The following is a 14,955-nucleotide window of genomic DNA, read 5'->3' on the forward strand; positions in this document are numbered from 1 at the left end:
ATCAACAACTACAGTTTGTTGCTTTGGCATAAATTGAGTGCAAAACCTATTGGCAGTGTTTTTTTCATTTTATTCAGAAGTTCGAGGGTTGGCAGCATGCCTTTGTCTTTTAGTGTATAGTTGGCCTTGGCTCCATGAAGAAATGGTGTGGCCTGGTAAATTAGGGAGCAGGCAACGTCATGCATGTGTGATGTTTCAGAGTAAACTGCCGGAACTGTTACAGCTGTTTCCTCCGATTTTCCATACAAAATGGATTGAATTAGTGGAAAATATTCTGTTGTCAAACAACATCCAATTAATGTCATAAACATGTTAAAGCTGCATTTATAAACAGGTTTACCTGAATGGACCTTTTCAAATTTACCAGCCAGTTTCATGGCAACCACCTTTAAAAGTTTTTCTGCTTTTCTGCTCTCATCATCTTGATCTAACATCACTTTGGCAGTGGACATTCCAATTCGAAGCTGCCACATAGAGAGGGTGTCAAATGGACAGGAGTTCTCGGCAAGATAACAAGTCTGAAAAGCAATATTATGCTTATTTTACATGCAAGTGTAATATGTCCGTGCTCACACTTTTTTATACAATTGACAGGTGTTTAAATACAAAAATGTTTTATACCTCCAAAAAACTCAACAGTACAAAATAGAGAGATGGATTTTGTATGTCTTCCAACAGTTCAATAATATGGGAAAGTGAATTGTTTTCAGCTAAACAAGAAAATATAACAGGCTATAAAATGTCAACTACAATATATGATAAGACATTAGTGAGGAACCCTTTTAACTTAAATAATAACCCTGCAAGAAGTAATATCCCAAACAGGCTGGGAACCACTATAGTAAATCCGACCTGTTTGAGAAACTTGTGCCAGCAATTTTGGCAGTTTTCCTTTCAAGATCGATGGCTTTGCAAACACCCAACTGCCTTTGTCTGATTTTTTGGGATATGACAGGAAACTGCAATAGCCCTAAAAAATTGGGAATGTATTATGATGGTTGATGGAAATAAGCTTGCAACCAACCTTGGGGTCTTGGAGGTATGAAAGACAACCTGGTTTTAATTGTACATACATTCCACTTTCAAGCATTGTTAGAAGTTTATCTGGTTGTTTTCTTACATCAACTGACATGGGCAAATATCGTTGATCATCCATGCTGACCTTTAGAATTAAACACTGACTATTTAACTTGGAAATATAGTCATATGTTTTGTTGCTGTTTCATATTTTATTAATTTGTCCTTCTGGCACAATTAAACGTAACTTTTATTGACCGGCATTTCACCTGCTATTTAGTTGGGCTTCCTTCCTAGGTGAAACATCGGTCAATAAAAAGTACGTTTAGTTTGCCAGAAGGACATTATGGAAATATGATGATACGTTTATATAATAACATAAAGCAAGCACCAAAACCTTTTAATGTCTTGAGTGCACAAAAAAATCAATACAGACCCAGCGGCAATTGTGGATGTACTTACAGAGCTTAGCATAGTTGCTTCTGGCAACAGACAAGGTGCTACCATTGCAACAGTGGTATCTTTGCATCTGGAAGTGGGCAAATAATGGACAGCAACACGTGCATAACATGGCCGTTTGCGTGACACATCAATCGGCACAAGTAGGCGTTTTTCAGCTGCTACAACGTACATGTGTCTCAGTGCCTACACACACATGACTAAGAGTAAACAAGTTTGAATCATCATGATTTTATTGAAAACGTTGTTAATGATTTTGATGGTCTACAAATACCCCTTCAGTAATATTCATTACACATATGTTGACCTTTATCTGAAAGTGAATTGTATGCCATGGTTGCTTTTACTTTTTTTTTTACAAAACACAAATGTCAGAATTACTGTAACAGTTTTTAACATATTGTAACATATGTATGAAAACAAGAGAACAAGAAGATGTGTGTAGTTGGCAACAAAGTCTTGGATAAATGAGTATACTCCAATTTTTGCTCACCTGCAAGTGATAACGATTATCATAGCTTTTTGCAGGAAAGCAGGGGTATATGGAAACAAGCAGAGCAGCTATTGACCTGTTTGATGTACTCAATGTGTACCTGTGACATGAAAACAATGTATCTACATAGAAACTGGCAACTTTGTGTAAAGCAAGTTTGCGATTGTGTGTGTTATGATTGATTTTCAATAATATGCAAATCTGCACACATACCTGCATTTGCCAAGGAACAGGAAGCCCAAGCCCATGTGAATTGCCATCTGAGTGCCATAATTAATATCCCCATCTAAGCTGTAGTGAAGGTAGCGACAAATCTGAAATACAGTTAATGAAGTCACATTCTTTCATACCACTCAATGGTATTTGACTCTGTTCTGCTAAACACTACTTTGTAGAGAAATTTTCTACAAAAAAACAGTGATAACCATTCATTTGTGTATTTAATTACCACTTTTTATGTATTTAAGAAGGTAAGAACATACCTGCAATGCTTTGAGATTCCCACTTCCAGCAACAACCATGCACAAAGCTATGAGACAAGAGCTGAGACATGTATCGAACAGTCTTCTACCTATTACCTGAAATGCAATGTCACAGTTTTGCCATAACAGCATTTAAAAAATTAAATGTAATATAAATCCACAAACCACAACAGTTTGATGGAAGGATAAAACCACTAAAGTTTTGTACCTCCAATGGGTGCATTGGATTTCCTGACTGTGGTTGTTTCAGTAGAGACAGGAAAAAGTTCACATAATGAAGTAAAGTGTCATAGGCACCTTTTTCCTGTGATCCAGCAAACCTGTAAAGCACAATAACTTCTGAACACCCTGGTCATTACATACAAACAGATTAAGTCATAATATGCAATGGTTGCTATGTAGTATAACTGTGGACCTCACCTTAATCCCAATGCAAGACAAGCCCCAGCAATAATGGAAGCATGACATTGGAGCACTGTGTGTTCATCGACTTCTGAGTCATCTGCTTCGTTTGACTGTGCTTGACCAGATTCATTCAAGTGCGAACTTACAACAGAAGGAACGTGGCTGGCAACCTAAGATATAATTGTGTGATATCAATGCATGGGCATGTGTCTACAATTTGTTTAGTTTGGCTCAAGATATATTCGTTCATTCTGAGCATTAGACACATTTGTAATCACCTTGTAATTGGCAGTAGCTCTAAGTATTTAAATCTGTTGTCTGATTTGTTTTACTTACCCATTCAACAGTTGGTGCAGTATAATCCCAGAGAATAAGAGATCGACTGAGCGTTCGCAATAAAAGTTGTTGAGGTTTAATAGTTTCCAGCATGTTAAATGTGTTAGGGGGCACAAACCAATCAGCTACCGCACTGCACAAAAACACCACTATTGCAATATACTATACATGGCACTTTTGGAACCAACCTGTTATTTGTTTTTAAGTACATGAGGGCCAAGGCCATGGTTGCACCCGGCCCGGTCACCTCAGTGTTGACATGATCTCCCTCCAATATTTGGTGTTCACCGTGGCAAGCAACATTGTGACCCGGGCTGTAAGCTTCATGTGTTCTTAAAATGTGGAAAGAAAACATAATTAGGTGCAAAAAACTTAAACATTTGTACGTAATGTAGCAGCACATTAGCTTTGGCTTTCTTATTCAAATAAAACATAAATAAACCTCCTTGTGTGTTATGAGATACAGGTTAAAAACATAATAATATTGATTATTTCAGAAGAAAGTAAACATATCGTATATGTTGAATGAAATGTTCTGCGTTGAGTGCAATGTCTTTTTATTAAATGTTTAAAATCTTGCCTGATGAATGACACATCACCACATACATTTAGTGAAAAGTTTATCCACGACCTGTTAATATCAAATAGAAGTGAAGTAGAATGTAACGAGTAAAACTTACAGATGAGATGCAATTCTACCATTCCTTTTGTGTTTTCCAGTCATAAAATGGTAAAGTTTGTCTGACATATTCAGGTCTGACAGTTCTGACATTCCATTACCCCGACCCAGTGTAACCATGCCAAGTGCAAAGCCAGCACTGAGAGCATATGCTTCCCTTTCTGTGCACACTTCTCCATCGCTGTTTGGGCTTCGATCTGCAGCAAGAAATAGCATCGCATTTTCCTTGTTCAAATAAACTTGTAAACAGTATTTTACCAATAAACTCATTACAAAAATTAATGACATAATTGTTTCTTTGAAATTTGACAATATTTTGCCGTAGTTTAAGTTTTACTCATTTGTATCACTATTACTCATTTGTATCACTTTATTTTTGGTTTTAAAATATATATCAGGAATTAATGTTTTTATGCCTGCATGTCGTAGCTGTGAAACACTCCTCAAAGATTACAGTCAAACTAATTACCGATCTCTCTCAGCATGACCTCAGCCACCAGTCTCTGTGTTGATCCCAAGTAGAGAAACCCGACTGCTGAAACTGCTGCAGTTTGTACTCTGAACGGAATGTCAAGTTGCGTGGACGTGGCAGGCAGTAGTGCAGGGATGTGGACGCTAAGAACGCGCATTGTGGAAAGGTCGCAACTCCCACATCTGTGATTATGCATGAAGTTACAATATACAAACTTACATAATTGATTGCTAATGCTGCCAGTCAAATTTATAGAAGTTGCAGATTCTATGGTTAGAAGGTTTAGGCATAAAAAATACAACCTAATTTACACATTTACAAATCAACAACCTGCAAATTTCTTTTAAATAGCTTGTACAGAAAATTGTTGATTAGGCTACCTGTCTGTAGCTAATCCCAGAAGGAGACCAATCGTCGTCAGTTCATGGATCTTTTGTAAGTAATCATGGATATTTAGGGTCTGGAGTTCTTGAAGATGGTGGTTAAGCCCAAGACCAAACAATACTCCAGCTATAAATGAATGCACAAACCTCTGATGTAATTATATTAAAAGATCTTGGAATATTTGCATTGGACAGTAATTACTATTACATCAATGTTCTGACTCAATATCTATAACGTTTACCAGCATGGTCACTTGAAGGGTCCGCTGCTTTGTCATTCAAGTTTTGAGAACTGCTGGTTTTACTTAAGTTCACCAACGAGCCTTTCTGTGATACCAAATATAATGCTTTGGAAATAAAGAACTGAAGCAGAAGTTGTGATTGACATTAATAATAAAATGATTTTTTGTGTTATTCTAGCAAATGAATAATTGTCAAGTGACAAACAGATATAAAACAACATGAAAACTACATTTTCTGATTGCAAGGCCAACGCAGCAGCAACTTCATTGTGAAAGTAAGGCCAATCTGTGATTTCTGATGGCGGCTCAATGTCACTGTTGACGAGTGTGATGGTTGAATTGCTGTGAAGAAAAACCAAAATGCAAATACAACAACATTTCAACAACCAACATCAATGTTACTTTGTGTCTTTTCCAGTGAGATCCAGAGAAGGAACGGTTAGAGACTCAATGGTGGAGGGTTGTTGACTCCTGGTAAATATAGTTTGGTAAAAATGGCACAATTTTTTTGTGAAACAGTTCACCTCAGATGCAACATTCCTCTGCCAACAGAAAGAGCCATGGTGCGATTGAGCAATTGCAGAAGTCTGTATTGTTTCTGTTCCATGTATTCGCGATCACTGGGGAAAAACATACAGTTGGCCAATACATACTTATTTGTCCACGGCCCAATATTACTAGAAATGTTCCAACTTTTTGAGTCAAAATACACACAGTGTACTGAGGCAAAAACCACAAAAACAAATCAAATTGGTACTTACTCCACTCCAGCCTGCTGCACAAGGAGTATTTTTGATGGTTTGGTGGATTGCAAGAGATTGTGAGCATCTGCCATTCTGTGGTCAGTTGGAAATAGCAACCTAACAACAAAGAATTTGGTTGAACATGGTAATCTTTTCAAATTAACGAATTTGCCGAAATAATGCCAAATTTATTGTGAAAACATCCAATGCTCAGTCATCTGTATACAGAAACAAGTTATACCAAGTTTTTATAAACATAAATAACATAACTCTTCAATTAATATTCCACGATACCATGGCATATACCTTGTAACATTGTCGTCCGTTAGCACCGACAACTTCTGGCTCCCAGCCAAGTCATCCAGTGATCCGGATTCATCCACTTGCAGCAAATTGATCAGTTCTTCATCTTCTTCATGATGGTGATGATCAATTTCATTTTGCTGATCTTCCCAGGCAAAACGCATGGGATCGGTGCTGGGACACAACTTTGCATGCTGCCAATCACCAGCATCTGGCTGTAATTGTGCCAAAAGATCGCATCGACCTACAGAATAAATAATGCATTAACGTAATGACAGCAACGCACTCCATTTACATGCTGTTTTTGGCTGTCAAAAAAGTTTGAAATTGGTCATATAGAGTAAAGTTAGGCTATATCTTCCAATTCTTTAGCTACAGAACAAGCAAAAATAGCTCAAACATGCAATTAAAAAATTCTGAAAATCTTTTTGACAACAATTCATACCTAAGAGCGCCAATGCAGCAGGTGGGAATGACAGATTGGGATTGGCCGAACATTTTCGCAGTGCATTGTCGACTGCTAGTGCAACCCCTTGAGGCCACATCATTAATTCATTCCGGTCGATCCCGACTGAAACCATGTACGACAAAACTCTCTGTGCGGGTGAAATGTCTGATTGCTTGAGAAACTTGTCTGATGTACTTCCAGCATCACAACATTGAGAAATGCTAAACAAATACTTTTTTTGGACTTTATCCAAAACCTATCGCTAGAAATAATTAGATTGAAAAGGATGTTGGAAAGCTACAGCCGCCCTGTGAATCCTTTTCAACTTACTTGAATGCAGTTTTAACTAGTGGAGTGAACACAGTGGATGATGGAGTGGCAGACTTGTTGAAAAGACAATCGTATATCTATAAAAACACTTTGTAAAAAGATTAAGTTTTAGAAAACACTTTCAAAATCTTGCCTTCAAAATTCTTTCAGTTTTGATGGTCACACTGGGAATATATGGAAAGGGACACTTGATATTTCCATGACAGACAAGATCGTTAATATTTTCAAACAGTGATGGGATGAGAGTGGGAGAAAAAGATCCAGGCAGTTTCAGATCCAATTCTGCATGAAAATATTTCAGTAAAATTTGCACTCGGCAATGGTTCAAATACTGATTTCACAGAAAATCAGTAATAACAGAGTCAATAAATAAATATTTTTTACAAATGTTTTACCAGAAAAATACATATTATGCATAATACAACATATACACACAATACAAAAATATCATTATACCTTCATCAGCTGAGAAGAGCGGATTGTCATTCGGCCTGGCAGCTAAGTAATGTTGGATGAAGTTTGGATTGTCCAAAGTGTAGGAATACATAAACCTGGTTTGGTTTAAATCTTTGGCAAGTCGGAACAGAAGGGGGGACATGAGCTTGACATTACTCCATGTCAGGGTACTCAATTTTTGCTCCTAAAACAAAAAAATATTGTGTGTTTATCATAAATTCTTTACCTGTCTGATTTTATGCGACTTGGTGTTGAGAAATAACCTCGTAAACAAGATGCAAGCAGGAAAATACGGATGTGGTGAGGTGGCTGCTTAAATGACTTGTTTCTCCTAGCAGTGAACCATCCATGCTTTTACGCTTTGTTATAGATTGCGTCTGTTGAAAAGAAACCAGATTTAATTCCATCCTCTAATAGAAAAAATACCTCACAATTCATTACTTTACAAGTTTAGTCACAATTTCTGCAAACAAGTCTTCAAGCAACAACAACATGTGCTGTGTTGAATGGAAAAATACTGAGGTGATTGAACTGATGAATATAAATATAATTTTTCAAAACATTTCTTTACCAAACTTCCAGTTTGGTAGGACAGTATGTTCTCCAAAGTGTCAGATCCTTCATTGAACTTTCTTGAAGTATGCTGGTGGTATGACGTTCCAAGTAGATATTCCCAATCCTTTTATACAAACATGCAGATAATAACAAATGAGATGAATTAGCAGCAATATGAACTGCTGGTATACCTTAGCATCAGCACTTTCAGTTGGTTTCGACTTCTTGGCAGCTATTACAGGAGAAGCAGACACATCAAACTACAGTTAAAACAAATAAAATTAAAAGAAGTACTTTTTGTAGTTGCTTAACATGTTTAGCAGTAATTACCTCCATAGATTCACCAAACCCAGTGGCTTTAATGGATGGCAATCCCAGTCCAACATATCCCAAATATTCCATTATACAATCAACAAACAGGGACCATTCAGCTTTCTGTCCATTTAGTGCGCCCGGTGAATGACGACTGCTGTACCATTTCATGGCAAATGTGAGATATGTGTCATTTGGAAGGGTGTATCTAAGAGCTTTCAGACACATTTTCACTGAAAATGTAACAATAAAAATGCTGTTGTTAACAAGATAACATATATGTATACACAGTGGTTAGCAACAAAATTCAATTTTTCACATTGCTTTTGCACACATCATCAATAATTTTAAGCCTATTAATCATTAATAGAGTACATGCAACTTCCAAAAATTAAATCTATTGTATACCAACTCTTATGTTACACAAAATTGTTCAACCAAACAGCAAAAAATTGTGGTTTCTCACCAAGATCTGAGGAGCAAAGAGAAGGCACAGTGACTCGATATAGCTTTCCACTTGCTACCTCGAGGACAAGTGTTGAACCAACCACATGTGGGATGCCGGCTAGTTTTGAAGTGTAAGTGGAAAAGGCAAACTCATCACCAGTAAGAATACTGATGTCACTTCCACTGTATGCAAGCTCAGGAACAGGAGACAACATTCCCACCTTTTTTGAGATGATAAGTTAAATAAAGTGACAAACAGGCAGTTTTATATTCGGGTTTCACACTGTTTTTAATGATGGCTGTGAATTCACATTTAAATGTTCATATATTTATCAACTATTAGGATATTATAGAGTATCAAACAACTTTTACTTTGTTATAGACATCAAATTACAATATCAAGCACCAAATTGCATTCCACTAACAGGTAAACAGTTAAAAAAAACACTTTGGTACCTCATCCAAGTTTGCCATGGCACTTGTTGGTCTGCTTGGGTGAGCTGGTGTGCTGATGGGCTGTGGTGTGGCTGGGACTGAGGCATTGCTTCTCAATCCGTGAGATAAACTGAGAGATGCCAGTGGAAGGCCACTTAGGTTCATTTTCACCACCTGCGTAAGAAATGTATTTCTTATTTTACTGGAACATATGATGGTAATTAAGTGATTCATGCACATGAACCACTTGTGCTGAAATTACTCAGTAGGTCTTACTTGGAAAGTTATTTTTTTTACTTAAAACATGTTATTTTGTCAGGTAATTACATGTTATTGTTAGTAATGCACATTCTTACTTTGAAATACCCAGAGTACAAAAAGAGACATCCATTCAAATCCAGTAGAGCATACATGTTAAGATTCTGCAAAAAGTGTAAGTTTGTTGGAAAAATATATAGACAGTAGCTTTATGGCTTCAACTAACTTGGCACTTGTGTGATACAGTAAGTTATTGCATTGTTTTGGATATTTACCACTAAGGGAGCTGCATCCCTTGCACACATGCAAGTAACTGCTCCAAAGATAAGGTGGCTCATATCATTGCTTGTTGTGTATCGAACAACGCGCAGCTGAGAGAGGCTGTCAATGTGATAAACCAGATAGCTTTGATTGCACAAGTCTTTAGTCTGAAATGCTTTGGTAGCTTTTCCTGTGAAAATACGCAAAGTACTGTGTGCTGTTTTATGCCACCACAGGAAAATAAAAGTAGCTTACAATAGATTAAACTTACAGAATAAAAGTGGCAGAAAAAAATGCATTTGCATAAAAAAAATATAATATATGGAGATAGCTAAATATATGAAAGTGTCAGAAGAACAACAACAAATTGGACTCCAAAATTAGAGGCACTGCAACACCTCAAGAACCTGAGCAATAATGATGTACTTACCAATGCTCAGACCCTCCCTTGTTCCTGAGAGAGATTCAGTCCACATGTGATCAAAGCAGAGTTCAGGTCGAAGGGGCTCAGCAGACTCATGGATGCTGTTGTTAAGACACAGTGACTCGTGGGATAAAGGTGTACATGGCGACCTTGTCAAATGTGGAGAGTGCCGTAAAGGAGAAAATGTGTTGCTGAAAAAGATGTGTGAGGTTGGTTAGAAATAGGTCACTGATGTCAAAAACTACTACATACGATTTTGAAAAATGTAGTCCACTATTGCTAAACTAAAGATAATTTCAAATGGAAAAAACACTGAAATACTTTGTGTGTTATTTACAGGTACAAATCTCATAAAAAATCTGCCACATTTTGGGAGACAATTGTAAAATTAATATACCTCTGGAAAAGCATGGAGCCAGCACTTGGAGAAAACGCTCTACTTGACTGAGGAGTGTGTGAAAGATGGGCAAGAGAAGGGTTACGGTTGTTCTGTGGAGTTTTGTTTAATCCTGTAGTGTGCAAATAACTGGTGCCCACATTGGATGAGGTGTAGCCTGGTGAACCGCGACATATTCCACCTCTATACGGTGACAAGCCAGGACTTGACATCGACATGTGACACAGACTGCTGATCTATAAACAATCACACCTCAAAAATGATTACTCAGTTCAATTGCTTTTAACAGTAATCTAGTTATCTTTTTAGTTTGCAAGTGATCATTGCAATAGCAATATTGTTAAACAATATTACTTGGTACAGTTGTTGGGGTTTTGATGACTGAAGAGAGTTGACATCGTCTGAGGAAACTTGGCGAGCTTTCCAAACAGTATGCAAGCCATGCCTTTGGTCACACGTCATAACAAAATCATCCTTACAGTAGACTACCATGTCATTTGCCTTGTTCATGTATCGAACCGACCCTAATAATTGTACAACAAACTAATTGTCTAATCACTTGTAAATTAGCAGCTGAATAGGTTTTCGCAAGTAGTATTACCTTGATTTTTCATGATCACTGGAGAAAATTCTCTGAGAGGGTGTTGGAGGCAAAATATTGTGGTAAGATCATTTTCACACATGCTGTTGCCTGGAAAAATACTTTGGGATGGTTTTGAAGAATCTTTTGATTGCAATCTCTCCAGTAGAAGACCATATTTAAAGCACCACACATCACGAACCTGGGAATTATCAATAAATATCTTTGATAAATTTACTCAGGTTCTACTCATCGTAGTTACTGTAAACCAATCAAGTCTCTTCAAAGCAAAAATAGACACAAGTTTGTATATATTTGGTCCTAAAAACCAAATTTAAACAACACCACCTGAAAGGGCAGTGCTGTGACATAATTGTCCCCATCTTCACTGTAAACATGGACGGCCCCATCAGCCACAATAGAGACCCCTTGAATGGAGCTTTGACCTTTAAGTTTTGGCAAATCAAACTGATGTGGATCCTCCCCATCCACAAGAAATTTGCACCACACAGCCTGCACAGTAATAGGAGCTTGCCATTGAAATGTAGTCAAATAATATTAACAGACTTTAGGAGTCAACACCTGGAAACAATCAGTATATTTGTAGGTTTCAGTAAGCCACTTTTAAAACACAATCAAGAGAACATTTTGTATACATGATCAAGTCTGCATGTGCAATGGCAAAGAAACAGTGCAAACCTGTTTTACTGGAGTGTCAACAGTAAAGGTTTTTAACACAACATGCCCCCTGCTCCATATAACAGTGCTGCCTGATAAGTAGAGTTCCTCTTCTAAACCATCACACATTCGCAGTTTTAATGATTCTTCATTCTTAAAAAACAGTTTGTCGTAAATCATGTTATGAAGTTCATAACCATAGGTTTGTTACTTGGGATTTGTCATCAAGGGTGACTTGGCTGAACGTCCCAAGTAGTGTGCTTTGGCTACTTCCCAAGTTCTTTGATTGGTGAAAGTGTAAACATAGTAATCCTGTGGTAAAATCGCAAGCAAATTCATATTTAATATTTGTTTACCAAAAAATGTGTTGTATGCCCATTAGAATTGATGTACCTGGGTGCTGACAGCAAGCTAGTTGGCCACAAGAAACAAATTCCTTCGGTTCGAGTGACACAATCATGCCTTGCATTTGTACACGCCGTTATGTCAGTTTTCCGAACTCGAATTCAAATTTGTGGCACCTGAAATCTTGTCGATATGAGAGTAGGCAAATCAACTGGATTTGATTTAGCGCCTTCACAGAACGAAGAAGGTATGATTGTTTTTGATGAGTCACTTTTTTTCATCTGAAGATATACACCAAACTGTTAAATTAAAGCCACTCAATCATCAAGTAAAAAATAACAGACAAAGAAAAAATAAATTAAAATGCGACGATGTTTCCATTTTTCGTAATTTGCAGAACCATGTTAGTTGGCCATTGAAACCATAGAAAATCACATCAAAAAATATTCTGCTGCGTCACAAAACAGGTGTTTTTTAGTTTCTACTTTGTTTCGGATTGGAAATGAGAAAGTAAATGTCCCATCTCTATTTTGTGAGATAACGAAAAAAATCTCAAAAGAACAATGTTCAGAAAGTAAGTAACATTCTGATAGACTGACCCGGTAAATTTAAAAATATTTTTTTGTAAAGATTTGATGAAAGTGAAAATATATCGTCCACCAACCAACTGAAATCATCGGTACAAAGGCAGATAAGGAACAAAATTATTGAACAAATGCCCAAAATTGAACCGTTTTTACCTGATATATGGCCAAAGAAAGAAAATGCAAAAATAATTAAATGGTAAGCTTTGTTATTTTAATGTATTATAAATCCCTTTCTGTTGTAAATACATGGTACCATTTACCTTACAGTCATGACCACATTGAAATTTTGTCAATTATGGAAGAATGCCAGTTTTTCAAACAGAGAGATGGCCCCTGGTTTCCAACAATTAGACTCCTGCACAAATGTGAGTTGTCTATGTGTGTAAAATCTTGAAAATTTTTAATGCATTTAAAATGTAGATCCCTGTATATTGCCAAAACAACAAGTCGATCGTGGTGCTATTAAATTTGTCTTGAGTGGGGCCAATGTTATGTGTCCAGGCCTAACTTCACCAGGTGCCAAACTTGATGAAGATTGTAGCATGGATCAAGTTATTGTGAGTACAAATCACAGAATCATAATGGTTTTTATTGGAGATGTTCTGTATTAATGCAGGCGTTGTATGCGGAGGACAAGACCCATGCATTGGCCATCGGTTTAATGAAAATGACACCTCAAGATATGTAAGTCCAAAGTTTTACCCTTTGTTAATCGTTTCAAGCCTTTGCATATGAATTTTTTTTGTTAGTATCAAAGTCAACAAAGGCATTGGAATAGAGACCGTTCACTTTCTAAATGATGGATTATGGCATTTGAAAGCTGTCAAGTGATAGAAAATATCTTGTGATACTGATTTTACTTTGTGAGGGTGATCAGGCTCTTTGCAGTTGTTTTCTATATGTTTTTGTTGAATGAAAGTTAACTGAAAGGAAACGGAATAAATCCAAACAAAATATTGTTGTTTTCTGTGTGGTTGACCACTTCTATGCAAAACAATAGTTTATTGTGAAGTTTAAAACACATAAACAATAGACAACTTCGGAAAAATCAGTGCACCAAGCATTTTAACCTTAACAAAAATTGACTTTAAGTTGGTATACTTTGTGCATCAAATCAGTTTTGCAATTACAACAACAATGTACATCTAGCCACAAAGAGGTCTATAATACTGTTTGATGCTGTTTACATGTCCTGAAAAATTAACTTTAAGATTAAATATTTGTTTAAAGTTTCAGGAACAAAACATATGAGAAATATGAATTATGTCACTATTCAAAATCTGAATCACTGTCATTATCATCTTTTCCTCTAATAGTTTTCTTGGTCTTGCTTGTCATAAAGGATTGTTTTGAGGAATGCTTAGCATTATCTGGAGGGGCAGATAGGTCACCAGAATACTGAATAATTTGACCTTTTCCAAGTCTCCACTCCAGCATTTCAGTTGTGAAATCATCACAGTTGCCAAGCTCCGTGAAACCAACAATAAAACCCTTTGCAGCAACAATTCAAAAGTTAACACCACATGTATACTACAATAAGCGATGTTTATTTTGCTTACCTGAGTTTTTCCATCCTTAACAAGGCCCATTGTTGGAATGACACGAATTCCAAGTCTTTGTGTTAAGAATGGTGCTTTTTCAACATTAAGTTTTATAAATCTTGTTTCCAAATGTTTCTGTGCTAATGTAGATAGATGGCTGTCCAATATTTTGCACCTGTTGACAACACAAGACATGGACATTAAAAGAAATGTTTTCTAACTAAATGTAACTTATGTTAGCAGCTTTACCTAAATGTGGAATCCTTATAAAAATGACACACAACATTTTTGCTTTCCTTGCAAACGTCGAAAAACTCTTTTTCTGATGAAAGCTCACTGAAACTCCCATGGCCTTTGCTTGTCCATTCCTTTACAAACAAAATACTTTTTACATATTTACTATACACCGAATTGTACAAAATGTATTCTTACGAAAAAGTAATTGGGTCTTTTACTACAATGTTTACTTGTTTTTGTGCTTGGGCCTTTTTCATAGCTTGTACACGTCGCTCTCTTATTTTTTCCAAGTCGTCTTCGTCAATGTTATCAAGACGATTGATTTCGGTATCAAGGTGTTGTTCAACCACCTCCGCAGCTTGCATAAGCTGTTGTTCCAAAACAGCCTCCATCGTGATATGTACTAAATATGTTCAGCAATCTATGGCTAATAAACTAGTTACGCTTGAAACCAACTAAGTCTGTAATATTCACCAACAATCTTAGCGCATGTTCAATAAGAACGTTTTTCAATCAAACACTCGCCGACAAACTGTTGTCTCAATACCTTAATCCGTGTCTGTGCAAGACACAAGCAAGTATAATTTTAAATTTCCAAAATTTGTCATACAAATTTCTTTGCAATAATTGTAGCATGTAAATTTTAGTTT

At 36.6% G+C, this 14,955-nt stretch overlaps 3 protein-coding genes across 3 annotated transcripts; 1 reads left to right on the top strand and 2 right to left on the bottom strand.

Annotated features, from left to right (window-relative positions):
• Nucleotides 1–5: 5 nt before the first annotated feature.
• Nucleotides 6–12,163, bottom strand: LOC145912423 (anaphase-promoting complex subunit 1-like). Its single transcript, XM_082999882.1, has 42 exons — nucleotides 11,989–12,163; nucleotides 11,807–11,907; nucleotides 11,617–11,748; nucleotides 11,266–11,430; nucleotides 10,939–11,119; nucleotides 10,692–10,861; nucleotides 10,338–10,573; nucleotides 9,947–10,131; nucleotides 9,531–9,706; nucleotides 9,354–9,419; nucleotides 9,019–9,171; nucleotides 8,582–8,783; nucleotides 8,134–8,348; nucleotides 7,995–8,063; nucleotides 7,820–7,927; nucleotides 7,512–7,625; nucleotides 7,249–7,432; nucleotides 6,926–7,074; nucleotides 6,793–6,869; nucleotides 6,460–6,683; nucleotides 6,018–6,258; nucleotides 5,730–5,828; nucleotides 5,493–5,588; nucleotides 5,371–5,439; nucleotides 5,199–5,310; nucleotides 4,969–5,053; nucleotides 4,724–4,853; nucleotides 4,341–4,525; nucleotides 3,873–4,068; nucleotides 3,381–3,524; nucleotides 3,193–3,325; nucleotides 2,872–3,026; nucleotides 2,660–2,771; nucleotides 2,452–2,547; nucleotides 2,183–2,283; nucleotides 1,970–2,069; nucleotides 1,480–1,662; nucleotides 1,025–1,162; nucleotides 853–970; nucleotides 622–710; nucleotides 341–518; nucleotides 6–274 (listed from the first exon to the last, which is right to left on the bottom strand). Exons 1-42 carry the CDS (start codon nucleotides 12,062–12,064, stop codon nucleotides 9–11), a joined length of 6,009 nt encoding a protein of 2,002 aa, XP_082856008.1. The 5' UTR covers nucleotides 12,065–12,163; the 3' UTR covers nucleotides 6–8.
• A 228-nt stretch (nucleotides 12,164–12,391) lies between these two features.
• On the top strand, nucleotides 12,392–13,471 carry LOC145910822 (malignant T-cell-amplified sequence 1-like). Its single transcript, XM_082998029.1, has 6 exons — nucleotides 12,392–12,514; nucleotides 12,571–12,723; nucleotides 12,795–12,892; nucleotides 12,948–13,084; nucleotides 13,144–13,211; nucleotides 13,277–13,471. The coding sequence occupies exons 1-6, from the start codon at nucleotides 12,504–12,506 to the stop codon at nucleotides 13,356–13,358; spliced, it is 549 nt and encodes a 182-aa protein (XP_082854155.1). The 5' UTR covers nucleotides 12,392–12,503; the 3' UTR covers nucleotides 13,359–13,471.
• Nucleotides 13,472–13,506: 35 nt separating this feature from the next.
• Nucleotides 13,507–14,798, bottom strand: LOC145910938 (thioredoxin domain-containing protein 9-like). The gene is made up of 4 exons (XM_082998164.1): nucleotides 14,536–14,798; nucleotides 14,318–14,436; nucleotides 14,087–14,243; nucleotides 13,507–14,018 (listed from the first exon to the last, which is right to left on the bottom strand). Exons 1-4 carry the CDS (start codon nucleotides 14,695–14,697, stop codon nucleotides 13,797–13,799), a joined length of 660 nt encoding a protein of 219 aa, XP_082854290.1. The 5' UTR covers nucleotides 14,698–14,798; the 3' UTR covers nucleotides 13,507–13,796.
• Between the last annotated feature and the right edge of the window lie 157 nt (nucleotides 14,799–14,955).

Source organism: Ascidia mentula, chromosome 8, assembly GCF_947561715.1.
Source record: "Ascidia mentula chromosome 8, kaAscMent1.1, whole genome shotgun sequence".
NCBI classification, from domain to species: domain Eukaryota; kingdom Metazoa; phylum Chordata; class Ascidiacea; order Phlebobranchia; family Ascidiidae; genus Ascidia; species Ascidia mentula.

Coding starts and splice junctions, on each gene's coding strand:
- LOC145912423 (XM_082999882.1), bottom strand. CDS start 12,064: ATGCAAGGCATGATTGTGTCACTCGAACCGAAGGAATTTGTTTCTTGT. Junction 7,075..7,248: donor GCTCTTCTCAGCTGATGAAG/GTATAATGATAT, acceptor ATTTTCATGCAG/AATTGGATCTGAAACTGCCT. Junction 971..1,024: donor CATACCTCCAAGACCCCAAG/GTTGGTTGCAAG, acceptor CCAATTTTTTAG/GGCTATTGCAGTTTCCTGTC.
- LOC145910822 (XM_082998029.1), top strand. Junction 12,893..12,947: donor AATTAGACTCCTGCACAAAT/GTGAGTTGTCTA, acceptor TTTAAAATGTAG/ATCCCTGTATATTGCCAAAA. Junction 13,085..13,143: donor GTAGCATGGATCAAGTTATT/GTGAGTACAAAT, acceptor GTATTAATGCAG/GCGTTGTATGCGGAGGACAA.
- LOC145910938 (XM_082998164.1), bottom strand. CDS start 14,697: ATGGAGGCTGTTTTGGAACAACAGCTTATGCAAGCTGCGGAGGTGGTT. Junction 14,437..14,535: donor AGGCCCAAGCACAAAAACAA/GTAAACATTGTA, acceptor TTGTTTGTAAAG/GAATGGACAAGCAAAGGCCA. Junction 14,019..14,086: donor TTAAGGATGGAAAAACTCAG/GTAAGCAAAATA, acceptor GTTGCTGCAAAG/GGTTTTATTGTTGGTTTCAC.